This window comes from Neophocaena asiaeorientalis, unplaced genomic scaffold (assembly GCF_003031525.2).
Source record: "Neophocaena asiaeorientalis asiaeorientalis breed wild unplaced genomic scaffold, Neophocaena_asiaeorientalis_V1.1 scaffold443, whole genome shotgun sequence".
NCBI classification, from domain to species: domain Eukaryota; kingdom Metazoa; phylum Chordata; class Mammalia; order Artiodactyla; family Phocoenidae; genus Neophocaena; species Neophocaena asiaeorientalis.
Genome location: NW_020171808.1, coordinates 1,402,504 through 1,429,927, shown reverse-complemented (window position 1 = coordinate 1,429,927; position 27,424 = coordinate 1,402,504). Strand labels below are relative to the sequence as shown.

General features: G+C 43.4%; 1 protein-coding gene across 2 annotated transcripts in view; it reads right to left on the bottom strand.

Moving 5' to 3' along the window:
• Nucleotides 1-1,207: 1,207 nt before the first annotated feature.
• The window catches only part of SACS (sacsin molecular chaperone), a 33,235-nt gene continuing 7,018 nt past the window's right edge, over nt 1,208-27,424 (bottom strand). For both annotated transcript variants that reach the window (XM_024752498.1, XM_024752439.1), the window contains 3 exons: nt 24,187-25,678; nt 23,480-23,571; nt 1,208-14,264 (listed from right to left, as the gene is read on the bottom strand). In XM_024752498.1, coding sequence (XP_024608266.1) covers nt 2,707-14,264; nt 23,480-23,571; nt 24,187-25,678 — 13,142 coding nt within the window. In that variant the 3' untranslated portion in view covers nt 1,208-2,706. The remainder of the gene's footprint in view (nt 14,265-23,479; nt 23,572-24,186; nt 25,679-27,424) is intronic.

Genomic DNA, 27,424 nt, shown 5'->3' with positions numbered 1-27,424 from the left:
ATACATGACTCATTAAAATCTCATCTAACTGCTGTTTTCTACTAGCTTTTATCCTCGAGGTCTGCAAAATATTGGAAGGACAGAAGATGTCAGCTAGCGCTAATGAAAGACAACCCCACCAGTCCCCAAAGCAGACCTGTTCTCTTTATTTGACTGAACGCTATTTGAACATTTTCCCACCATCATTCTCAGGCTCGTCACTGGTCTCCCCCCGGAGGCTGTGGAGCATTCCGCCCTTCCGCTCACGGGGAAGCACAGAACCCGCTCCCGGGTGCAGAAGGCCTGTTCCAACCCCTTTCTCAGGAGCAGCTACGCCCACACCGGCTGGTAGTTTCCACCTTCTTTTTAATAAAAAAAACAAAATAGGGGAGCCTGATACAAAAAATAGTTCAGGTCCAAAATTCCTTACCCCGAATTTCAAAATCTAAAAAGTTCCAAAAAATGAAAACTTTCCAAATACATCTACTGCAAACTATGGGTGGCAAAACCTGACCTAAACTTAGATGAGGCTACTTCTCATGTCTGTGTAGTTTACTGTGGGTGGGTATTCATGGTCTCACTGCAGAAATACTAATGTGTTTGATTAAAGGGAGCTGCCCAACTCTGATGGAAAAGCCTCATTAAACCCAGTTTATATGCACTGGTATTAATGTTCTAATATCCAAATTCTGAAAAACATTTGGATGCAAGGGTTTCATATAAGGGACTGTGGACCTGTATTTTTTCTTTTAAAGGAAGTCTAGAAAAAAACACAAAACTCCACCTAGATCAACTACCACGAAAGCCAGACAGGGTGTTCTGTGTACATTTTAATATCCAAAAGCAATGAAACATATTCCAAATGTCGAATCTGAGTTTTAAAGTAGCAAGAACTTAAGAAAGTCCCAGACAGCTGGAGACCCAGCGTTTGGGTCGCCCCGGAAGAGAGAATTCCAAGCCTGGTCTGCCGGATTTAGAAGACTTGTGCCTGAGGTGTAAAGGTGAACACGTCCTACCTGTTAGGGCTCAAGTGTGAATTGGCCCCAGGCACACAGCCCTCCCCTGAGGCAAGGTCGGTATCAATCCAGCCTCTACCTAGGGAAGAACCATATTTAACGTATTTCCAAATACATACGTATACCACATATGTCAACTAATTTTATTCCCTAGAAAGGCGAAATAAAATCAACAAAATCAGTGAGCACCTAATAAACCTAGTAGATGTCAAGTACTTTATATTCAATCATAAGAAAAGGAACCTATTAAAATTCCACTATAAAATATATAGGAAAGTTCTATCCTAATATTTCCAATAAACGCACAAATAAATACACACAGGTCAGAACTTCATATAGGAAGATATTAAGTTTGATTTTCAAGGAACTGTTTCTCAGGAAATACCAGCTACAATGATTTCATATGTACATTTGCTTTATTAAAATTGTGGCACTTAATATAATAGCAGAAATTATCACATGGCTTCACATCCAGAAGCAATACAATAGTGGAGGCGCAAACATTCCTTATTACCAATGAAAGTAAAAAAGTTGTAATATGTTCCATAAGCCCTTAATTGCATAAAATATTATACTTAGCATCATTTATGACAGCCAGCACACTTATAGAAACTAATTATCATCACCTTTCTTTTACATTCTGCAAAAGAAGTATGTTCGTAGGACATTCAAACATGATAAAAATTAAATGTCAGTTCTGAATTGTTCATGGGGAAAACACAAGCTGATAATTCCTATTTTATAACTTATTGTCACATGATTTTACAATTTTTTAATGCCTTCAAAGTGAAATCCAAAAAACTCCACTAAGTGCCACGTTGAAGGACAAAAAATGTTTACTGCAGCACCTTTAGACAACAAAAGGTCACATCCTGTTCAACCACACTATATAAATTATGACGTTTGTGGAAAATATGTACAAACAAACATAAAGCAAACGTTCTAACAGGTGACAGATGTCGCTTTGGCAGGCGGTTCTTGGAAGCAGTATTCACATCCAGAGGCCAGAACGGCCACCACTGGGGTCTCCCACGTGCTACCTTCACGAACCAGGAAGCCTGTAAACCCAGGGCGGGAGGACATCCAGAACAAGGATGTAAAGTGTACTCAGTGCGTCCCAGCAGTACCGTCTGCAGAGTCTCAATCAGGTAATATTCAGGACTACAGTACTGTACCAGGTTATACATGTACTGAGGGTCTAATAGGTAAAATTGCAAAAAATTCATAATCAGATCCAGCTGATAAGAAAATAACACACCCAAGAGGATCCACTTAAAGAGATAATAAGCTCCAAAGACTCAGTTCCCCTTATTTGTTTAAACCAATGATATGTCCAGTGTTTCATTAGCTCCTTCAAAAAATACTACATGGAAGACATAAAACTAACTTCACCCTAACCAGAGACAGAGAGACTCTTATCTAACAAACTGCTGAGCTTTGGTTGTATAAAGTGCAGTCCAATGAGCCGCCACCCCAGCCGGCCAGCTGCCTCCAGCAATTCCACAGTTCACCACCAGCCTCAAGATAGTTCTTAGATCCAGTTAACGTCTTCTGTTGAAATTCATGTTAATAACAACTCCAAAATTCTCCCCAAACAGTCTGCAGTGTGCTTCGCAATTCCTAAATAACTGGCAAGGAAGCTTAAGGACAGCAATTCATACTTGTGCTACAACACATTCAAGACCTAGCTCTGCTTTCTCTTTAAATGCGTTCACACTTTTTGTTGTATAAAATTTTCAAGTTTTATGATGATACAGGCAGTACATTCCATCACTCTCATGGCAACCTCAGAAGTGAACCTGTCATTCGGGATCTGTGGGAAAGGCAGCAGATCGGGGTACCTTGTTTTTAAACTGTCTACACCGTAAGCTTCCAAGGTATGGACGTCATTCGTCAGGCCTTCCAGACGCTCACTGTATTCCTCTATTTTCTGCGCGAGCGCAGTCGGCTTCACGTCTTTGTCGGACTTGCCCCGCACAGCATAGTCGGCGGCGATCAGAGCCAGCTTGGTAGAGAGGAAACATTTGAAGCACACCCATTCGTTGGCGTTTTTGTGGAGGTCATTCCTGGCGGCTGAGAAATTGGCTCTGGCTTGTCGCAGCCATCTGCGTGCTTCGACTGGGTTACCAACTGACTTGAAGGTGGGGGGAACAAAGAACCTCGGAGAGTAAGTCTGTCCGGCTGAAGGTGGGCATTTTTCCTTATTTTGTTGTTGCCTTTCAGATTTATGGCTCGTTGCTTCTTGATTCCATGAAGTGTAAAATCTCTGAAATGAGTACTTCTCTGACTGAAATCGGGATGCTGAGGTTGAAAACGTTCGCCTCGAGGCTCTGTCTGCATTTTGATCTAGAAAAGCCTGTTTCTCTAATCTGTTAATTTCATTCTGCAGATGTTTAAAAACTTCGTTAGCAATGTCATGATTCTCTGGGTTTTTGTCAGGGTGCCATTTCAAATACAACCGCCTAATAATCTTTTTTCTTTCAGATTCTGGAAGCTTCCAAGCTTGCTCCACCACTGATGTCACTTCTTTTAAAATTTCTGGTAAAGAATTCACCTTAAGCTTCTTGGGGGAATGATGCTTCGAAGATGAGGTCTTGTGGCTCTCCCTACCAAAGAAAAGAGGAGGGATGCTTCGTAGACCAGGGGCCAGGAACTCTGTAGGGCTGGTGGGTGTGGAAGGGGCACTGTCTCTGCTCTGAGAGCTTTCCTCTGGCCTTGAAAACTTATACAGATCAAGAGAGCTAACTATTTTATATTCACTGTAACCAATATCAATCTGATATATCTTTCCGAGAAAACTAGAGTTGTCAGCATCTTCTCTTTCAACTTCCTGTACGATAATGGCGTATGTATACGTCGGCTGGTACGACCCATAGATCTCCCCACCTTCAGCATCAACAAGGTACCCGACGTATTCCCCGGGGTAAAAGACATTCATTGGGTCCATAAGCAGAGTGTAATGAATCTCAGCAGGTATCGGAGTGCCGGGCATTGGAAGTTCAAGTTTCGATGGTTCTGAAGAGTCGTATTTCACTCCTAAACTGTCGAGTTTCTCACTGATCCTGTAAATATCATTGCATCCTAGCATAGCAATTAGATATGAAGTGTCGGAAATCAAATTGTCGGTCGCTGATTTAAGCGTCATTGCCAAGGCTAACAGGAAGTTAATGTCTTTACTGTCTGAATGCTGTATGTAGAGCAGGATGACTGCATTCCCAAACCTCTTCAGGAAAGCAAAAGTTTCACTTCTGCTCTGAGGAATAGGATTGAAACCTTTAACTCTTAATGTTGTCTGAAGCTTCTCAAAACAGGACACTTTCAAGCCTTCCCTTAGAGCTTTGCAGAGTCGCACGGCTTTCTCCTCGTTGGCCAGAAAAGCGTTATCGTTTTCGTGCTTCATGATTCTGATCAGGCCTGTGATGAACTGTTCAGAGGACAAGAGTAACTGCAGCCTGCCCTGAAGAGAGCACAGCGCTCCAAACTGGCAGACTCTGGGAGTCTCCTCATCTAACTGCTCCTCGAGGATGCTGCTCAGCAGACGAGGCCTGAGTTTCTGAGGAAAGAGCATAGTCAGCTTAGTATGGAACCCGTGGTCTTTCCCTAAGTAGCACTGGCTGAGATCCACCAACATCTGCACACCGATATTGCCCTGGATCCTGCTCTTGTAATGCGGGGCGTCATCAAACACCAGGATGTTGGACTTCACCAGCCTCCCATCCTGGCTTGGCAGGTAGAGTGCGAGGTCCCGGATGTTCTCGAGATCGCCCCGCACCTTCACCGAGTCATTCTGTAGACTCTTGAACAAGCCAGAAACGACTCTCTTAACGGTGCGCATTTCATTAGGATCTAACTGTTTTCCTTCAGAATTTTTGAATATGCGGCTCAGCACTTCAACATACTGCTTGGTTGAAATGATATCTTCAGTGCCTAAGTGTTTGAACAGCTGGTGAAAGGTGCCCAGTTCTAAAGGCAGCTTGTACAGATACGGTTTAAAATCAGACTCGTACTCAAGATTGATCACCACCTCCTCCGGCTTCAGAAGCTTCCAGCCATCTTCCACCATCACAAAAGCAACGCCCCGCAGTTGAAAACGGAACTCCCTTTTCTCTGCGCTGAGAAACTCGTATATGCTCCTTAAGACCTTTGCTCTAGTCTTGACCATGTCTTCATCCAGAGTTGTGATGTTGCATATGTTCCTGCAGTTATTGATGACCTTATCCAGAGGGGGGTCCAGGTTCACATTCAGCATACTTAAAACCTGCTCCAGCTGTTCTTGTGGACCAAGGTCACTCCCTTCTTGTTCTTTGATGCTCAAGGGGGTGGCTTTCTCTGGAAGAATAGGGCATGACGTCCATAACAGCTGGAGCACATCGCACTGCTTGAATTTTGGATTCACCTGTGCTCCGTTGAACTTTATAAGAGGAAGCGTTCCGTTTACCTCTTGATACTGAGGATGAAATCGAATGAATTCGGCAGGGGCCCGCTCGGGACATAAGAATGGTATTAAAGACAGTTCTTTCAAAAAATTTCCAGATAACAAATCCATTCGTTCTTGGAATATATGGTGGAGAAGGATATCGACTGTATTTTGCAATGTTTCTTTAGACCAGTTTTCTGTATTAGCCCTCACACTGATCTCCTTAGCAAACTGTAACAACTGCTGCTGAGACAGGATGTGTTTTAGTCCGATATTTCTTAAGAATTCTACCCAGGATGTCATAAATGCAACTTGATTTTTGGGTTTTATAAGTTGTTCCAATTTTTTAAAGAAGTCCTTAGGAATAAACAATTTTTCGGGAAGCATAACTTCAAAAACTCTCACAGTTCTATCATAGAAATGTTTGGCTTGCTTTAGTCGACTGTTAGCGTCATGGATTATCAATAAACTTTCCAGTTTTTCGAAAAGTTGTTCCTTGATCTCTGACAATTCTTCAATACTTGAGAGTCTATTCTTAAGATAGATCAAATGCTCTAATTTTGCATCATAAGAGAGATTTTCAATTTTTGGTAAGAGGTGTTTCAAATAGACCTCAAGATCATCTACAGGTACACAACCAAGCACCTCATACAGTTCTTTTAAGTGTATTTTTTCTTCAAGAAATGCAGAGGACGATGATTGTGTCCATTTTTCCACTTCAGCAGAAGGAATACTTTTTGTAAGCACATAGCATGTTCCAAATTTTGCAATGCTCATATAGCGACCACTGATGGATTTGTAGCATGGAAGTGACTTTAAAATTTTTATGTCATCTTGGGACATCAAGTGACTCAAATTGCAGTTGAAATACATCAGAAGTGCTTCAAAGTCACTTTCCACTAATTTTTCAGTTCTAAAAGTTGAGGTTTGGACCATATAATGCACAGCCTTCAAAATGCTTGTGGGGCTCTCTATGTTTGCTGTGTAACATGACAACAGAGGAACAAATGCACTGTCTTTGGAGCAGATTTTGTTCAAAGCAAGCTGAATACAGCCAGCTTTCATGAGAGCATGAAACACCTTATCACTCTGGCCATTTGGAAAGACTGCAATGTGCATGAGACTTAGAGGAAGCAGAACGTCACCTTCGGGAACTACAAGCTGATTGGCTGACACAGTAAACTTTGTTCCAGGGAGCAATGCCCAGTCTTTTAGGGTGTCAACAACAGTGTCAAAGGTTGCTTTTGTCTCTTCTTGATCCTCTTTCACATTTACGGATTCGCTGATAAAATGCCATGCACTCTTAAGCCAAGACTCACTTGTAAAACTGTCTTTCCACTTTGTGCAACTTTTGGTCTTATATTCACGGGGCAACACAGAGGATAACAAGTCAGCAAAGCTGGAAATGTCAAACACTTTTGCAACTTTACAGTTCAGTAAAATATTATTGTACTTCAGGTACAATGTATTCATGAACAAGTCTTTGCGGGATGGAATCAATTCATGGTATGTTGTCAGAAACTTGGGTCGTTTTGCATCAAAAGTTTGCAAAACACTGTCTAATGTAATGAGAAGGGGCAGTCCCTCCACTTCAATCCCGTTTTCTTCTGCATCCTTAAAACAGTAATCAACTAAGAGTTTTAAACTGTGAAAAAGTTTCAGGTTAGTCTGCTGGAGACGACAAGGCAGCTTCCCAATATGGCAATTAGTATCGGGAGAGGAAAACGTCATTAAAAAAGATCGCACATCAGCAGGGGTGACATAACTAACAGGAATATCGGCGTCTATCAGACAGTGGTACAGATTAGCAGTTTCATCACAGTTATAAACCAAGTTGAAGCCAATTTCCAAAAGCAGGTGTTTCAGCCTATAGACATTCTCTGCCACTGTTTTGCGTGTGGTGATGTTATAGTCTGCATTTTTAAGGTGGTGTAATTCATCCTGCAGCAAATTGTCAAAAAATGGTCTCGTTTTGTTTGAAGTCGACATATTAATCCAGGTGATTATAACTGCAGAGTGCAGGTCGGAGCCATCAATGTTCGGAGCCCGCACAACGGGTAAAAGGCGCTTCATGTCCTCGTGGATGCAGCTGTAAAGTGCTTTCACCAGACAGTATAAATCTGGCTGTAGATCAAGCCTGTTGACTGGGAAGAATGACAAAAACTTCTTTAAGGTGTCCTTTACAACATGAATAGGCGTGTTCTGTAAGACCGATAACGTCGGGTCAGAACCAGGGAAATAGCGCTTTTTTAACTGGATTAATAACTCGACGTACGCGGGAGCGATCAGGGCCGTCATTAAGCTGTTGTTCCAGTCACTCCGAACGCCCACCCCATTGTCATCCCGCCACAGGTTCCTCCTGGCTGAATCGAGAGCAAAGTGGCCGTTCACGTGAAACGGTAACCCCGTCTCTAAAGAGAGGGGCAGAAAGCAGAAGGCCCTGTGGGGCTTTTTGTAGTTGTGGGTGATGCAGGCAGCTACTCCACCACGTGGGAAGAGAGTGATATCTTGGTTCTTGTGAGCTGATATAACGCTCTTAGATACTTTCTCCATACTTGAAAAACCTGATCTATTACAGATTAGCCAGGTGGTAAGGTTCCCCTCAGAGTCCTCCGTATCCATAGTGTAGGTGATCTGCTGAACCGGTATGTCCTTGAGCGGCCTCTTTTTAGTGACACTGTCAATTACAAATGCGTGAAACTGCTTCCTTTTCAGCCTGTCTCCATCGGTGATGTTGCCCTTCACAGAATACAGCACGTTTAGGGCTCCCGTAGCTTTATCTATTTCACAAATAGAAATTTTTTCCATGTGATTAAGAAACATTAAAAGTTCAGCCCCATCTGACCGCAGTTTGTCCAAAAGATTCTGGACCATTCTGTCTGATGATGGAACTGAAGAAATTTCTGAAACTTTTGCCATTTCTGCATTACGAAGAGGAAATCGAAACATTGTGCAATTATCCAGTTTAAAGTGGGTTCCCAGATAAAGATCCAGAACATCTGAGAACTGTGTCCTAAAATCTGCATCCAAATCTCTAAACATGCGTCCAGGACTAACAGATGTGGCTCCCGGTGCGTATCTGGCATGAGGATCAAAAATACACAGGATGTCATTGCCGGAAATAAAAGAAGGGCAGTCTGTAATGTGATACACAGAATTGAATCCTATTCCGTATTGTCCAGTTTTACACGGATTTCCTTCCTTGGTGCCTTTCCCGAGGTTCTGAATCCCTCTGACATCGTCTTCTGTGAAAGGCTGGTTGTTGTACACACACAGTGCTGGCCCCTGCAAGGGGGCCCACTTGTCGTCAAATATCCTATCAACTGGATGCTGTCGAGGGTCAAACACAAAACAGATTTCTGTAGCCTTTGCATCGTCAGCATTCTGAAGAAGTTCTTTCAGCATTTCCTTTTCTGAAGGATAGGCATTAAGGATACTCTTAATTCTGCTGGTCAGTTTTTCCTTCTGTCCAAATTCAGTGCCCAGTGTCGTAAAGCAGATGTTGGACGCATACCTTTCTAAGGCTTTATGCCGCTTTGGTACTGCTCCTAGTTTCACAGCCACTTCCCTGGGTATATCTGCATGACAGTATTTTACAGTGCTATCCTTTACTTTTATCCAGGGACAATCATTGTAGCATAAAGATTTTGCAGGGAGAAGCTTAAGATTAGTATCTGGCAATAATATTTGGCCATAATTTTTCTCACAAAATTCTTGTTTCTTTTCTCTAATAAGACTCCATATTCCTTCACTGATTATTCGCCGGCAAAGCTGAAAATTCTCTTCTGTTATTTGTTTTGTTTCTTTTTCTTGAGCAATAGATTCCAAAACAAGGGCAAAATCTTCAACAGTAAAAGACTGCCTCACACCCACACTTTCAAAAAGTTCACGGAAACTATTTTTATATTTATTAGGCAACTGATAAAGGTATGGGGCTGCTTCAAAATTCAAATGAAAAGCAATTTTTTCTGAGTCAACATATGCACTCTCAACTAGAATGAAGCTAAACGTTTTTAACTTTTCAATAATTGATATCTTAGTGATGTCACTTTGCATCATTGCTTCATGAAGGTATTTGTAGCAAGCATTGGTGATGTTCTCCTGGTACAATGTGATTCCATCATCAACTGATTTTGCAACTTCTTTCAATTGGTTTATGACCAGGTCAACTGTGGGCTTCCGCAGTAACCCCAAAAACTCTTTAACAGCCAGTGGCACTGAACCGCAGCCTCTGAAGGAATGTGAATTTTCGTTTAGAACTGGCTGCAAAAGACAAACTATATCCTGATGCTCAGCTGTATAAAGGTCGGTTGCTGCAAACATGGTTTCAGGCTTAAAACTGTTACCTTTCCAGTCCAAAGAAAAACCCGCTGGTTTTGTGAGAAATGGGAGGAAGGGGATTGTTTGATATTTTGCAGCAAAATCCTTTGCTCTAGGATCCCTTATTTTTAGTTTTTCATCAATGAGACTTAACAGGATGCTACTTCTTAGACAAGCAGCACCGTGATCACTTTTATTAATTTCAGCTACTGACTCGGCACGTTCTAGCATGTCATCCCATAAAATATCATCTTTTGCCATACCTAACTGGACGAGTTTAATCAGAATAATAGGATTTAGGTAGTCCTGAGTAGACCCGTAAGGAAATCGTCCGTCTTTAGTATCAAATAACTTTGCAACCCGTCCTTCAGGGTGGATTAATCTTGATGGTAACACCAGAGGATGCCCCTCCAGAGAGCAAGGGATACATGGAGTAACACGAAGAATTCCTGAGAACTCATCAACTTTCTCATTCAGAACAAAATTCATTAAAGGATCTCTGAGTTCTGCTTCAATTTCCTGAATATTTGGAAAAAACACTTCTGAAAAAAACTGTTTCTCTGAAAATGTATTTTCAAGCAGTATCTGTTTGCAGCCAGCTTCTTCAAATCCTAATTTTACTGAAGAAGGAAGTTCAACAGCACAGAGGTTTTTCGACCCAGTCTTCTTGAGGTATTTCAAAAATATCTTGAAGGCTGCTGGACCAACATCTCTTCTCTTAAGTATACAGTCGTCTAGAAATCTCACATTCTTCATGGAAACCCATGTGGATCCATCAGAGAAGACTCTTGTCAATTCCTTCCCTTTCCCGTGAGCTATATCTTCATAAAACCCTTGACAAATTACAGAGAAGTCATCATGAACCAGATCAGGGTCAGGCCACACTGCATGGTAAGTATAGTCCATCAGCTCCCCACTCATGGCCAGGTCACGCAGGATGCTGAGTGCCTCTAGGTAAGCTTTCACAACCACGTGTCTCATGAAGGTGGTGTTCCAGCGTCCTTTCGTGTCTGTCTTCCAGATCTCTTTCCTGTTTGAAGTAACAGCAAAGCACCCGTTGATGTGAACCGGCAATCCTGTTTTGATTCGTAGGGGCAAATAGCAGAACACCTCTCCAGCCTGTGGTCTCACAGCCCACTTCCGGTCCTGGATCTCAGCCAGAAAAACTCCCACAGCCCCACAAGGAACCACTCCCAGCCTTCTCCCGCTCTCACTCAGGGAAAACTTGAGAGCCTCTCCTGTATCCATGCAGGTACATATAAGCCACATGGTACACTCCATTGTTTTTTGTGGTAACTCATCCGATGGCTTTTTGGATTGGCCGGACTTAGCCATTTCAAAGAGAGCAGCTGGGTCGTCATCTGGACCTCTAAAAAGTGGCGACTGTAAATCAGCAATCCTTCTGAACACGTGGTGAAATTCCTCCACTGTGATCTGAAGGATGCAAGCTGACTTGGGTGCATCAGCGGGGAGCTTCTTGTTACTGCTGTCGCAAGTCTTCATGAGCTTAGCAGCTTCTTTTAAAACACTGATGACAGGTGCAATCAATGCTTTGGAAGAGCACAATTTTTTTTTAATTATGACTGTATCTTGAGCTAAGCTGGGATTGGTTTCCTCAATTTTCAAGTACTTCAGATACATTGAGGTTACACTCTGAGTGAAAATGATAAGCCTGTGTCCACAGAGACTGAATTCATCCACAAGAGAGTAAATATCTGCTGTGTTGTAGCAGGTGCTGCTAACTTCACTCACTTTGGCTTCCTGCTGAGTTCTAAAGGACAGTCGGAACAGAGTCCCACTGTAGCTGTAAGGTGCTTCCACGGTCAGAGGTAACTGACAGCCAAATACGTCTATGAACGGTTTGAACTGATTAGGAAATTTCCTAAGTCTTTTCTGCTGTTTACTCCAATTAATTTTGATCCCGGGATTGGACCTGTCTTTAATGTGTTTACTGATGTGGTTTATGTTGGGGTCAAACATTATCATGAATTCTCGACTCATGATGATGGGAATGTCGGTGATGTGGTACACGGAATTAAACCCAAGACCAAACTTCCCAACTTTGTCAACCTCTGCCCTCTTTAAAGATTCCCCTAGCCTGGTTATGTTCACAAAGTCCGAATCTGAGAATTGAGAGTTGTTGAACGACCACAGAGCTGGCCCGTGACACGCTGCCATCCCCGGGTCCAGGAGATTCTCTCGAATGTCCATGTTTCTTCTCATGTCAATCATGAAGCTGCATTCTGTTGCATTTGCGTCATCCGCATTTTGAAGAAGTTCTTTAAAGATATCTGACACTGACGGGTATTCTTCCAGAATATTTTTAATTCTTACAGTCAGTGGTTCTCTTTGTCCTGACTGCTCAAAGCCCATGTTTTCGGGGTTGATCAGTCTTGTACTGAGGCACGGGACTTGCAGCCACTCTGCAGTTTTCATGGGTATGTCCTCATGCACCAAAATGATTGGTTCCACGGAATCTTCCAGTAAGTCATTCAGGTCATCAACTTTGATGTCACAGTAACAGCATTCATGAATTGGCTTCATGATAAGCTTGGAAGGATCTCTGCTATGATGTATAGGAACTGGTGTGTTGAGGCTTGCTGGAATCTGATTGCTATAAAGCCATCGGATAATATTCAACATAAGATGAAGATTCTGTTTGCTTTCTTGGTCACTGAGGTCTTGGCCGCTTTTGAGGTACACCTTCTGAATGACCATGGAAATGTGATCTGGCGTCAGCTCCTCTACTGAACCGCAGGCCTTGAACAGCTGGTGGAACTTCGCCATGGTCTTGGGCACACTGTGCAAATAAGGCTGAAGGTCAAGATCATAAAACGGTTTTATCACAGCTTGGGCGAGAGGACAGAACTTTTTGCCAGTCCAAACCCATGGAAATTTTAAGGCTCTAAAAGCATCCTTCCCTTCATTTAAATGATCATGCATGAATCCATAAATTTCGAGCAAAATGTGCTGGAACTGATAGTAGTCTTCATCACTAAAGGTGTTCGAAGTATACCAATCGACAACAATTTTAAAGTGCTTTAAGACAGCATTGATATCAGGTTTTGTGAAGATACCTAAAGCTTCTTCCAAGTTCACATGGACACTCTCAACAAGAGGAAGTGATGAGCCGACCAGAATGGCATGGGCCGCGTCGCACATGTCCGCGGGTGCACAGAGATCCCAGAGATCCCCTTTCCAGACTAAGGATCCTGGGTAGTTTGGAGGCCTTTGCTTGCAAGCTGGAGCCCATTTTATTTTCTTCAGGGCCATCTTCCCTTCAGGTGACTGCAGCAGGGCGTGGTTCTTATTTAAGACCAGTAAGAGTGTTCTGGCTTTCTTCAGGAGAATTTCCTGATTTGGACAAGAGCTGGCCTGTAAAGCTTCAATTTTTTTAGCCACTTGCACAACATCTTTCTCTTTGAGACTGGCTTCGTTTTTTAAACCAATCTGTCTTAAAGAGTGAAGAATATCTGGTGAGGTAAAAGCTGAGGGTGGGAAACAAGTTTCTTCTTCATCATAGAAGAGGTCCTTTAATACTTCCACATCAGGGTCAAAGAGCTCACTAGCCGACACCAGCCGCTCCTGTGAGATCTGAATGAATTTTAATGGCATTAGCCAATCAAGCACATTTGGATTCTCATTTTTAAGCGAGGATAGATTCTCGAGGACCCACAGCATAAGGTGTGTCATCTCCTCGTGTGAATAAAATGCATTTTCAATGTCTTTTAGGATAAGCTTTAGGCAGCTGGTGGTCTTTACCTTCTCCACCTTGAGCAGGTTTGCCAGGCGGATGGTGGCCTCGTCACTGCTGTCCACGACTGAGATGGAGAGCCGCAGGCCAGCCGGGAGCCTGGATGTGTGGTGCAGGACCCTGCAGCCCTTCAGCTTGGTGTAGGAGGAGATCCCCTGACTGGATGAATAGTTAATGCGCTTGAATATTGTCAGTTCCTGAATTACTCTTTTCTCCTTTTCACTGCTATCAGTTAAGTTAGCTAAGAACTTCCTTAGGGCATCTTTGTGCGTTGGAAGGAGCGACGCAACCTGGTTGCACAGCTTCTGCAGAGGCATCTTCTCCATCATCTGCAGAACAGCACTTGGGGATGGCGAATGAATGTATTTTTTAATAAGTGGATGTTGTATGGAGGCATCTAATTGCTTAAGGACAATCCCTCCAAGTTTTTGTACAACGTCAGCTAAAAATTCTGGAAGCTGTGCTTCAGATTCATCATCTAAAATGACTAATGAGGGGATCCTGAGTCTGATGAGTTCCACGCACGTCTGACCTTCTTCTAGTGCGGTTCTAGGGATTAGTGGCATCTCATCAAATAAAGTCAAATCCTCTGAAAAATGTATATAGAGATTCTTCCACACCATTTTAAGCCATGAAATAGATGGGTGCTTTTTGTCTTCATCACATGGATACCACTGAACAATCAACTCCCTGCCAGGCCAGAATGTGTTCACTACTTCTTTGATAAGACGTGCAAAACGTTCTGGGTTTAGAAGCTGTAGCTGGGTACACGGTCTTCCTGTAAATCACATAAAGAAATGTTATGAATACATACAATTCTACTGTAACTTATTTAACTTTCTATTCTCATAGATTAGACAGATTAAATAGTACTAGAAAGTCATTTTGAGTCATTTTGAGAGTTTTAAGTACACTGTGAAAATGCAAAAATAGGGCATAACTGGGCTGATCACACATAAATCCATATTTATAATAGCCTGTGGGAGTGATAATTCTCTCTGGAGAAAGTGCTTATTTTAAATAAATATCTAAAATGCATCTAGATGTGTTTTAAAAATTATCCTATAATGCCCTACAAATAGAATCAACATGGAAAATAATTTTTAGTGGTGATTTGTTCACAAATAAAAGCACCAAAGAAAACGTGGATAGAGTTTAAATAAATACCCTTTTATTTAAGGGTAAGTAATTTATAAGGAGGCCCAGTTTCCAGGAGCCGGGTGGCCACAGGATAAAGCAAGGCCCAAGTGAGCGCACGGGGGCTAGCACCCTGTCCCAGCTGACCAAGGCTGCCAGGAGCTGAGGCCGCCAGGACACTGGAGTTTCCTCTCCACCAGTAATTAGATGTGTGAGGAGTTAGGGGTCACGCAGCCTCTCTGGGACTGGAAGTCTCTCATCTGGAGAAAGGATGAGGCTGAGGTTCTAGCTCTAAGACTGCTCTGTGCACGTGTCCGGGTACAGAGCACAGTCACAACCCTCCGAGGCAGTGCTTACTTGGTACTTAGCACAAAGTAAAGTGTGTTCTTCTGGGATCTGGGCTTTGCAGAAGTGCTTCAGGGACAAGCAACAGGGGAAGCGGGCCCTGCTGTGAAGGCAGGGTTACCCCCAACAAGGCAGCTCCACTCCCAGATGTTTTATAAACGAGGAGACTAATAAGGTTTTCTCTGGGGAAGAAAAGATTTTTGCTGACTTTTAATCAGTGGTCTAGAAAATAACATTTTATTTCTAAGTGCATGTTGTGTTTCAGAGTATTTTATCTGCAATACCAGGAGTAACAAAAATTTTAAAATAACACTAGCTACCTATAGGTATGTTATTTGCCCATATAGAGAAATAAAAAGCACCTCAAATTCAATCTTATGGAAAACTAATATTCCATTTTCTCCCTAGGTACACGTAATTTCTAGACTCTTAAAAGACTAATTTTGGAAAAAGTTATAAAAGGGGGCACACCTCAAGCCCCTTGAAATTTTTCTGTATCAGCATTTGTTAACCAAGGAAGGACACCCTTGTTCCACAGACTCACACATCAGGAAGTTGACCTTACTTTCTACCAAGAAAATTATCTTTCATGTTACAATAAGACATTTTAAATTACTGCCATAGAAGTTTAAGCGAGGGCATACTTTTGCAACTTTTGAAGACATCAATACCCACATTCTGAATATTATCAGTTTCTACATTGTGTGACTTAGGGTAAGTCAAGTAGTAATATTTAAGAAGTCATAAAATCTTGTCAATAGTCTGACTAGCATAGCCTCCTCCGTCTATGTGTCCTATTAAGATATAATTGTTTTAATTAATTTGTTTAATGTTCTAAAAAATGCTTACTGAATTGAATTAACTATAATAGAATTTCCAAATCACAAGTAAGGCAAGGATACAATACCAAAGGTACAAAAAAAGGGTTAGAAGTTAAAAATCAGAACACTCAACAAAAAAATCAAATACGCACCACACTGTGTCCTACGTTAATAATTGGCACATGACGTGCATTTTGTAGATAATCCTATCCAATATCCTTGCATGAACTTTGGAACTTATAAAACATGCCTACCTTCAGGAAAGTTATCTAATATCAATGTATAAATAACATGCCAATAAAACCTGCACACCACACGTAGCATGCGATTAACACCAGTCATGCTCAAATGAAAAAAACAGCAGGGAAAACAAAGGAGAGAGAAAATGTAGTAGGACACAATTCTAAGTACAAAAGTCAATTCAATCTGAAGTCCCAGTTTCTGTTTATTTCATATTTAAGCCTTTAGCTTTTACCCTAAAATATAAATGTTAACACAGAAAGAAGTCTCCCTGCCCTGGATTAGAAAGTCACTGAAACTGTTAAGCATCTCCAACAGTATCAGTAAAATAATTTCACAGTGTTTTAATAAATGACTTGTGTTTCTGTGGCCTAGCCTTTAAAATCGTCAGCACTGTCGAAAGAGGTTAAGTAGTACTGTTAGGGGTCCCTGGAGACAGAAAGTGCTTATCTAAGCTCTCAGCAGATGTGTCTGTTTAGAAATAGCTCTTCTCGGGGTAGTCTGTGCTTTCCTATAGATCAGTTCAAGATAACCACATCGACATGCTAAATCACTATTCAAGGACTGCACTACGTTTTTTGCTTATTTATGTGTTTATGTTCAGTCCTAACTTTGAGAAAGATTTTCATCATGAATGGAAATAGGATATTACGGTCTACTTCAAAATAAGGTGAGGGGCCAATTAAACGGTATGCCATCAGTCAGGCAAACCTTCAAAGGAAAAGGAAAAAAGGGAAAGAAAATGAGCACAGAGGGAAGGCGAGGACAGCCCACCGGCAGGCTCAGCATTCCCTCGGGCTCTCTGCAAGCCTGGCGGCGGCACCTAACACCCCAAGGGGGCTGGCGCAAACTTCATTCTACCTCGGAAGGCACAGCGCCATTCAGAACAGCACTCGTGATCAGCTTCTCTCCAGAAGTCATCACTGACACTGCTTCGGCTTCCTAGTTTCCATCCCTAATAGGAGACGGACAACAAGCGGGGAGATGGCTGACACAACCCCGAGTCCCCAGGGCAGGCGCTAACTGTGCAGCCTGCTGACATCAAGATCCTGTCTTCTTCTTTGCTCACACCTTAAAAATATAAGAATATATAGTCATAGCAGGTGTGGATGATCAGCCGCTTTTAACACAAGCTAGAAACCAAAGTTAATATTTATATGAATTATCACTATAACAATGACTTGGTTTCTAAATTTATTTCAGCTTCAAGGAAGAGACTGACTCAAAAAATAATGTTTACTATAAAAACAATTTCTGTAAAGCAAATCTTACATCCTCTGATCTTCCAAGTGAAACATGAACTGGGGGGAAATAATACAAGTTGAGTCAAAACTTGTTATTTAAAAAAAAAAAGACAGTCAATAACTGACACTCAGCATTGTGCGAACAGTCAGCGGCCGTCCCTAATGGGAGCTGGCGGCCACTCTACCTTTGCTCGTTCCCCGGGGGCACTAGGCACACTGGGCCACGCTCCTCTGTGGCCAGTCCACGCAGGGCCTCTCACTTCATCGGCACAGATCCCAGAACGGATCCCCCTCTGACCTTTTTAATCTCAATATTTGCGTGCATCGTATAACAGGTGTGTGCCCTCTCACACCTACCCACTAAACACCACAGCTTAAGATACCAACTTCAACATAATTCTTTCATTTGAGACTAAACGTCCTATGAAATGAATGTCCCCAAGTCATTTGAATATGGTTTTATTGTGGTATGTGTAACAACCGCCTATATACTCCACTAGTATAGTTTCCTCTCTCCTTTAATAATTACCACCAGAAAAAAAATACTGATATAACTTCTAGCTACTTAGGTAAATGAAAAACCAGGATTCAAAGAATCAAATGAACAAAAACATCAGGCTACAAATGAACACATTTAGTCATCATACCTGAATATCCCCAGAGAAGTTGTTGTGCTAGAATATAATTAAATCCGTTCTTAGAAAAAGCCAGAATTGTCACAATTTTCACATGATGGCTACAGGAATTATTCTGTATCTTAAGATAACACAGTTTGCAGAATCTTACACATCGTTATGTAAAAGAAAAGCCATAAACAAAACTCCAAACGTAGCAGAATATACATTTAAGATTTAAAGATGTATTTCAATACGAACTAAAACCAAACTATTAGCCATTCCTACCATTTGTCTGACTCAACTTTTTTTCTATTTATTTCCTCCAAAACCCATTGACCGGCTCCTCTAACTTCTGACTGTCACCCGTTTGCTCAGGTAACCTAACACAGAAATAATCTCGACCTGTAATAGGAAAAACGAAACAAAACAGAATCATCGTTCCAACTCTGCAGCTCTAGCAGGTCACGTAAACCCTTCAAATTCTTTCGGCTTCAATGTCCCCAGCCCTCAAAGGAGGGTGACGCTTATCTCAGGGTTGTGGAGAGCAAAGGAGATACTGAAGACACAAGAAATCCTGACTCACAGGCACAGTGGAGGGTCTGCCTTTTCGTCCTTGTCCGTGCAACACCATCCCACCTGGCCCAGCCGCGGGGGCTTAGCATTAGCTTGTCACCCAGGCACTGGGAGTACAAAAGAAGTAACAGACGGCCCCTGCTCTCAAGGATTCGTAGTCTGGCACAGTGAAAACGTGCCTGTGACCAGGCAAAGGGGAGCACATGGACTGCGACAGGGTCCGGGCTTGAACCAGAGACGGCCCCTCAGGTCTGCGGTGCCGGGCAGGGTCAGAGGCTCGAGAGTGGGAAAGGGAGCCGCTTGGACGAGGTGCGTGGGCTGAGGGTTAGAAGGTGAAGGAAAGTCACAGGGCCAAGTGGAGGAGGGAGCCAGTAGTCTAAGCAAAAGGAACACCGTGTGCAAAACACAGGTATGAGAAAACCTTAATTCGGGTAAAAAACCTTGAAGTGGGCGCTGTGCTGCACGGCGGTGACAAATCCCACAGGGTGCTGGTCTCACAGGGTGCAGGGAACTCAAGTTTGTGCACCTGCAAGCGCCTGTGGTGACGAGAACAGAAGAGGGACACCGAGGGGCCAACCACGGGACGCCCCGCAGGCCACACGAACAAGACCGCGCCTGTCCCGCGTCAGGATCTGCTCGAAACCCGCCAGTGGGGCAGGCGGCGATGAGACGAGGGATGTGGGCACAGTGACGGCGTGTCCCCGAGACAGAGGGCCTGCAGCACAGCCAGAGAAAATGCAGACCCCGGAGACTGCCCGAGACAGAGGGCCTGCAGCACAGCCAGAGAAAATGCAGACCCCGGAGACTGGAGAACAAGGATGGCGAGCGAGGGCTTCATTCCTGGGCATGGTAACAGGTGCCTTTCTCAGGAGGAAGGACCGGGCAAGAGGAGAGACAGACGCAGAGAGAGGATGAGGACCCCAGCTGGGAGAATGCCGGCCTTGAGACTCCTAAGGAACTCCAAGGGCAGAATGATAGCAGCTGCCATTTCATCACCATTTCTTATGAGCAGGTAGCGTGTTAAACTGTACATGTTCTGTACACATCATCCGATCTTCAGAGAAACGCCTACCACAACTAAAATATTACAATTGAGGTTATCAATAAGCTGCCCCGCTGCGATAATGTAAACTGGATAAAACTCAGTTGGTAAGTTGTGACTGCCTGCCATCCTCCACTCAACCCTTTTTCTCATTTCATTCCACTTGTAAGAAAGCAATCTTGCATTTCATGTAATTGAATCTTGAGGGCCCCAGATATACTCTTTTTTTTACATCTTTATTGGAGTATAATTGCCTTACAATGGTGTGTTCGTTTCTGCTTTATAACAAAGTGAATCAGTTATACATATACGTATATCCCTATATCTCCTCCCTCTTGCATCTCCCCCCTCTAGGTGGTCACAAAGCACTGAGCTGATCTCCCTGATATACTCTTAATGGAAGGATGTTCCTGTACTGCCATGATACTGATGAGGAAAGAGAGGCTCAGACAGGTCGGGTAATTTGTTCAAAGTCACACGATGGAGGAGTCGAGTCTGAGCCCAGATCTGTGCGGCCACAGAGCCCAGGCTTGTAACCACTACACTGCACTACACTGCCCCTCTTGAGACTGGGGTGATAACTGAAGGTATGGAGACCATTACATATGCGTGACAGTGGATGCCTGGGGGTGAATGAGTATACTCGAAGAAAGTAAGGAACAAAATGAGAGCTGAGCAAGGAGTTCCTGAACTAATCCCATTTAGGGGGTAAGCTGAGGAACGGGAATTCACAAATAATTCTCAGAAGCAGGCAAAGAAGTATAAGGACACCGAGAGAGTGGTATCATCAAAGCCAGGGAGTTCAAAGAGGGGGTGACCAATAATACCAAAGCTGCAGGGAGATCAGGTAAAAGGAACAGAACTTTCCACTAGATTTTATAATTTTTGAAAAGTCATTAACTGGTGACCTCAGTCAGGCAACTTTATTGGAATGATGTAGAAGCAAAAGTCCATGTGCTCTGATAACGGATGATGAGAAAGTACAGACAACAAACACACACCACTCCTTCCAGAAGCTGGACTATGTCGGGATGCAAGAACGTGAATCAAAGTCAAGGTCTGTTTTGTTTTCCCCCAAACGGAAAAGACAGAAGCATGTAATTGCCAATGGGAAAGAGGCAACAGAGGTAAACGGTGAAAGTACAAGTAGTAACTTAATACTTAGCTCAGGATTTTAAATGTGAAGCAAGTGAAAGGCAAAACTACCACACAATGAGACAGATTTTGCTTGGGCTACAGAATTAGAGAAATACCCATTGCAGAGGAAAAAAACTTCATACTTCAATTGTATGCAGCAGTACTTTCAAAACTGGCCAATCAGATTTTACTGATAATTGGTAAACAGAAGTCCACAGTGCTTTGTGTCAGCAAAACAATCAGTCATTATTTAGAGCAAAAAAGATCCAGTGCTGTTAGACATCTGGGACGTTCCCTACCATAGGAAGGGAGCTACACAGACGTAATACTCTCGGCCTCTCCCCTCCCCACTCGTAATTCCCCACCTGCCCCACACACCAGAAAGAGGAATGACTTATCAACCAGTCAGGGTGAAGAGGCTCTGCCCCTGCGCAGGGAGACTCGTGGGGCAGGGTGTACCTGGGAAGGAAGCCCGAGGTCTCCCAGGGCCCCTGCAACTGGCCTGGCGAGCTCACCCGCCTCTGGAGGGGTCACAGCACAAGTCCACCATGCGCCGCAAGCCAGGAGCCCCACTACCAGGATTATCAGTAACACGGGGAGACTGGCGATGTCTACCTGCTGTATCCCTCTCTGTGCATCTCTTCACTGACGCGGCTCTCAGGAAAGCAGAGGTGTCATTTATTGGGTCCCCATCAGCCCCTACACATGTTTCATGTTTAATGTTCCCAAAACATGGCAATAAAGTAGTATCAAAAACAAATTTTTGCCTGGAACCAATGGTATAAAAGCAATAGAGAAGATACCCAGGAAGCAGTTACCCATCACCCATATATGGCCAGATAAAAATACCGGAAAGGCTAGAGATCAGGATTATTAAATAATCACCAGGGTGGCAGGCCAATACTTTAATCCAGATAGGAAAAGTGACCACGAAGACAACTTCTGGGGTAACTGAGCCACAGGTTACGGGCAACAAACACAGTGAAGACATCTCTTCTAGTTTAACAGTCAAAAAAAATTAACCAGGAGCCAGAGATAAAACATGGTATTGGTATGATCCTACAATAACAAATCAGAATCCACAGTAGGTGAGAAAATGAAAAGACATACAGAGTGGGAAGACTTAGCGTTATAACAATGTCAAATTACCAAAGTTAAGAGTATATGAATTTAATTTGTCCCTAAAAATATTACAGTAGGCACCCCATCCATCTAAGGCCCGAGGAGCAAGTTGTGGCCATGTTCTGTGCTACAGGGTACTTGAACATTTTGAGTAAAAGCAGTATGATTCTGCTGGTTCTCTACCCCTTTCACCTGATTTGATTCTGAATAACTTCTGACTGATTTCCAAACCCCTATCTACCTCAGAAACTACTGGCCATTAACAAAAAAATCTGTCTTCAGAAGAAAGTGAAACCACACAATGAAATAGCGCAGCCATGAGAAAGGATGATCTACAACTGCGTGCACCAACCTGGACGGATCTCACAAACTCGGAGTAAGTGAAAGCAGCGGACAGAGTGCACACTGTGATCCCCCCACAGCGGGTACAATAACTCGCTGAATCAATCGGTGCTATTAAGAGTCAGGGTCACGGTTACCCTTGAGTGGACAGGACGGTCACAGAAAAGGCAGCCAGGAGTCCCTGGGTGTTGGCAGTCTTCTGGTTTTGATCTGGGCATGTTCAGTTTATAAGACTTCATTAGGCCTACATTTAAGATATGTATACTTTTCTGTACGTACATTATATTTCAACGTAACATTTTTATGTAAGAATGTAATAGAGAATTTGAAAAGTAAGAATTTCTAAAACTTTGGAGCAAAGAATGGCAAAGTAATAGGAATCCACGTTTAGACTCCCAAAAAGGCTACTCTGAAGATGACAACTCCCAGTTAAGGAAGGGATCTCGATATTGGGAACAGCAGTGTCCCAGGGACACCCTCCCAGTTCACACCCGCACTCCCTTCAGCGTCACTCTGCTCCATCCTGAACTCGCCTCCCCCATTCCAGCTCCTTTCCCTTCTGTTTACATGAATTTTGCACAGTCATCACCTTTGAAAAGAAAACAGCATATAGTATAAAAGACACATAACAAAGAATATGCTTTACAACCTCAACGAGTAGGACAAATCTAGAATTTTTCAGGCCAATATCTAACTTAGAAAAAGATCAGGCAACAGTCTTACAAGAGAAAGGATGCTCACAAAAGTTGAAAGATAATACTAAACAGAACCATGGTGATTTTTTTCCCAAAAAGGATTCCCAATAAAGGACACCCAGCCTTCGCTACGACCCCAGGAGTGCCCTCTCCTGGCCCTGCGGCAGAGGTCATTTTGTCAGCCTGCATCTCCTCGACGCTGCCTCAGGACAGCCACACAGAACTGAGGAGGCAGGTGGTGTGAGGACAGAGCAAGGCTGACGACCTTCTCTCCGCGCATGCGCCCTCTAACCCACGAGAGTGCCCTCACCACCGGATAGGCTACAAGGGATGAGGCTGGGGGCACAAATGGAAAAGAAACGGGGAGCACTGAAACCTGCAAAGCACTGCGCACGTGCCAGGGACCACATGCATAAAGGCACCCCGCCAGACCATGACAAGAGACTTTTAAATACAGTATCACGTTCGGATTCTTCTGGATGTCAGAATCCAGCACTGACACATCTTAAACTACAACAAGTGCGTGAAGTTGAACCACACGGGACTGCTGAGTGATAACATCTAAAATGGGTAACTAATAATTTCGTAACGGTTCGACTTAATAGGAAACTTACATAAACTGTCATTTTAATCAATACATATATTAAAAAAACAACAACAACTAAACAGCTATAATACCTCGGGTTTGGGCAGCTTCCTTTAAAGCAGCCAGAAGGTGAGGCTTCAAGTTATCCAAAATAAATTTTCCTTCGAGACCTGGGAAAAGGGACCTAAAGGGTGAAAGAAACACAGCAATTTCAATCTTCTAACAATTCTAAGATACAGAAATTCAATCATATAATTTCAAGCCAGTTAAATGTAATTACTATATTACATCAATTATAAGGCACACATCTAATCACACTGCAACACTTTTTGATCAAGTATCATCCAGGCTTCACTTAAAACATGAGGACATCGTGGACCATATCTAAATCCAGAAATTGTCTAAACTTCTTAGAACAAAATTCATTTTATTTTCTGAAATGTCAATACACACCCTGAGTTATAAAGAATTATTTAGTGTGGTATTTTAATTAATTTAAATTAACTTCATCAAAATAATTCACTTTTGACTAACTGTAGTTACTATTAGCTCTTTATAACCATTCTTTTCTGTGTTCTGTTATTGGAATTTCCAAGAAAAACAACTGCTCGGACCCGCTCTTTAACTGGTAAACATCTGGATGCCTTTCACCTTAGAATGTAAAAATGTATCCTTTCCTATTTTAACAAAGCAGCTCTGCAAAAGTCACCCTAAGGTAACATCCACACTGACAGCTGACGAATTTCACAGCAGCCGACTGGAAGTGCGGGCAGGGGCAGAAGGTGGGGTCTGTGCATACCTGGGATAGTTTTCTGAGCTTATATAGATCACATCTTGATCGGACACAGACGAGGAGAAAGGGATGAAACTTCCGTTCTGTAGGGGCAGCAGCTCCAGCCCCAGCAGCTCGCCGTAGGCCTGGTCGGAGAGCACGAACTCTAGCAGATGCAGCTTCTCAGCGGCGCTGGTACCGCCCAGGTGCGCTGCCTTCCGCAGCACCTGCCGGGTCCACGCGGGCGTCACCTTCCTCACGGGCCTCACGCTGGACACCGCGAGCTGAACGGCGGCGGCCACGTGGGCCGGGACCCTGACGACCTGCTTCCCTGAGCTCTGGAGATAGTTGAGCACGGACCTGGTGCATTCCAGACTCTCGTCCAGTTCCGAGAAGCACGCCTGCTCCAAGGGGACCCAGTGGCCGCTGAGGGAATACAGGACTGCGTGCTGGAACAGCTCGTGAAACAGAGGCTCCAACACGGGCTGCCAGTGCGCCGTGGCCCGCTTGACGTCGGGCCACAGCTTGTAGATGACGTCCACCGACAGGGGCAGGTCGGGGCTCCTTCCCGCTTGCAGACGTTCTATGGAGTCTAAGATCAGAGTGGCGTAGGCTCTAGGGACGACGTTCAGGACGAGAAACTCATTCCACAAGGCGGCCGGGTCCCTCCACTGGTCCAGCTCTCTCCATTTGATGCTCCTGCGATTGTCCGTCAGGCCAAAGAAGCCACTGATGTGAGCTGGGAGGCCAGTTTTGCTTTCCTCGCCAGGCGGTAAAGGAAGGAAGCAGAAGGCTTTCCCGGAGAACTCAGACGCTGCTCCTCCCTCCTGCTCATCTCCACTTGACAGCAGCATGGCTATTCCAATGACGGGGACGAACTTCAACTCATCAGCCAACGCATCAAGCCTACTACTAATCCCTCGCCCACCCACGCTGTTACACACCAGCCAAGACGTTTTCTGTGCACCCCTGGCACTCTCATCTTCTAAAACTATATTTATAGGGTACGTGACACAGGTTATGCTGTTGCTGGGAATCTTCTCACAATAGTTACTGATGGCGGCCCCCAGGATCTTTATAGAATCTGGCCGCTCCTGTGTCAGGGCCGCGCTCTCACTAGCAGTCACTCTGAAGACCAGCTTCTCCGTCCCATCGGCCTCGCGGACGTGTAAGGAGATGTCCTGCACACTTTTCAGAAAGAGCAGCACCGTGTCTGCATCTGCCCTGAAAGACTCAAACAACTCAAGAACCTTCTGCTTATTGTAGAGGTTACTACTAAGCTGGGAGGGCTGTAGCCGAAGGGGGAAACGGAAAAATGTTCCTGGAAAACTGCCATTTATAAACGTCTCCTTGGTGCTTCCAAAGATGCCAATAAATGGTGCAAACTGGTCTGAAAGTTCGCTAATTTCTCTGCTGTCCTCTCTGAGATTCCAACATTGGCCTGATTCATGTGGACCAAAAAGTGTCTGATGAGGATCTAACATCCCAATCTGATCACCACTAAAGATACAAGGAACATCTGTAAAGGAAAATTCAAGTCATGATCAACTCTGAAATTTAAAGGACAATTGTAAGTACAACTACAATACACAGTTACTATCATATATTACACACGAAAAAGCATGAGCCACAAGATGACTCGACACAGATTTATCTAAAAACAAACTAAGTCTAGCTTTGGAAATATAATTCTTTGAGCACAAAAAATGATTTCTCTTTTGATTCAAAAAGTACCAGGCATTGAGAGACTTTACATGATTGTTGTGAAAACCTAAGATACATCTTCAAACACTTATTAAACAATTAAAATACGTAAAGAGAATTTGGATACTTACACCCTCCCCATAGCCAAGTGAACCCAATTAAACAGAACAGAGTTGCAGCCTATGCTCAAAATAAAACTTCAACCACAGATTCTCTGAGAAAACAGGGAAGGGAAAGAACAACACAGATGATCAGCAAGCACCGTGCCCTGGAGCGAGTGAGAAATGGGCAGTGACTTGAGGGCCTAACCCTCACACAAGACACAACTCCGTGAGGTCCACCTGTAATACGCATGGTCACTGACCACAGCCTCAGGTGTCACAACCGCCGACTCCTAAGCTCTCGGGTATTTTAAGTAGGAAATGTTACATCCACTGGCCCAGCCACCATGTCCACCAGCAACGCCGGTCCACGGCCCCCTCATCCACACTCCCTGTTCCACTCCCACTATTGAAACTCCGTCAGGGAGGCTCCTGATGGTTGTAAAGCAGGACTCAAGAACTTCGTGAATCCTCGGATTAGAGAACAGCACCCTGGGTAACACTGTCCCACATAAATGTGATCGTTCTCCGATAGCGAACAAATCCACAGTGAGAGCAGGTGCTGGCCATCAGGGGAATCTCTAAACAATTCACTCCTGTACAACTGGCTCCATGCTTATGCAACTCACGTGTGTGCCCCCATAAAATTTAAAAACTACTACATGACACAGATGTGAGGAGTAACTCACAAATACTTGAACACATGAATATTAATATTCATACAATTGTTATATAATGATTTCATCACTGTTATTACATAACACATAACTAATATTACTTAACACAATATCATACAATATATCATAATAATGTAAATGCAATTTAACAAATAGGCTTCCTAAAAGTGGGCCATAGTGATGGTGACCCTATATCCCACTTGCCCAGGGCAGTCCCAATTCAGGCCAGTGTCTGAGAATAATACCACCTCTTTCACTCTCAGCAGTGTCCCAGTTTGGGCAATAAATTATGTGCCACTCTAGCTACAGCTACAGCTCTGCCAGCTCAACCCTCCTTCTCCTGCAAGTTCAAAATGCACAAACGGTTTCAAACTAAACGATAACAAGTGCTAATTTCATAAAAAAGTTTTATCACAAAACTATAGTAAATACTAAGAGCTCTGATTCTGGAAGAACAGCCATATACCCTTAGAGGTGTCTACCCTAAGAGTTTCAAGTATTTCCTACTATAACTATGAATCAGAAACCTCATATTCTTTCTAGATTACAAGCATGCTTTCAAAGTAATGGTTAAAATACTCGTAAGTTTAAAGAGAGTAAAATTTTTATGAGGAAAGTGAGAAACCAGAGCCATTTCAAAGGTCCTCCCCTTGTCAGTTATTCAATACCACTGCATATTATACTTTCTTCTTCCTGTTATTTAAACCTATGTACAAGAAAATCTGTGAAAATCAGTTTGCCTGACTCTTAAAGATTTGCAGTGTAAAAGTTTTTAGAGTAACA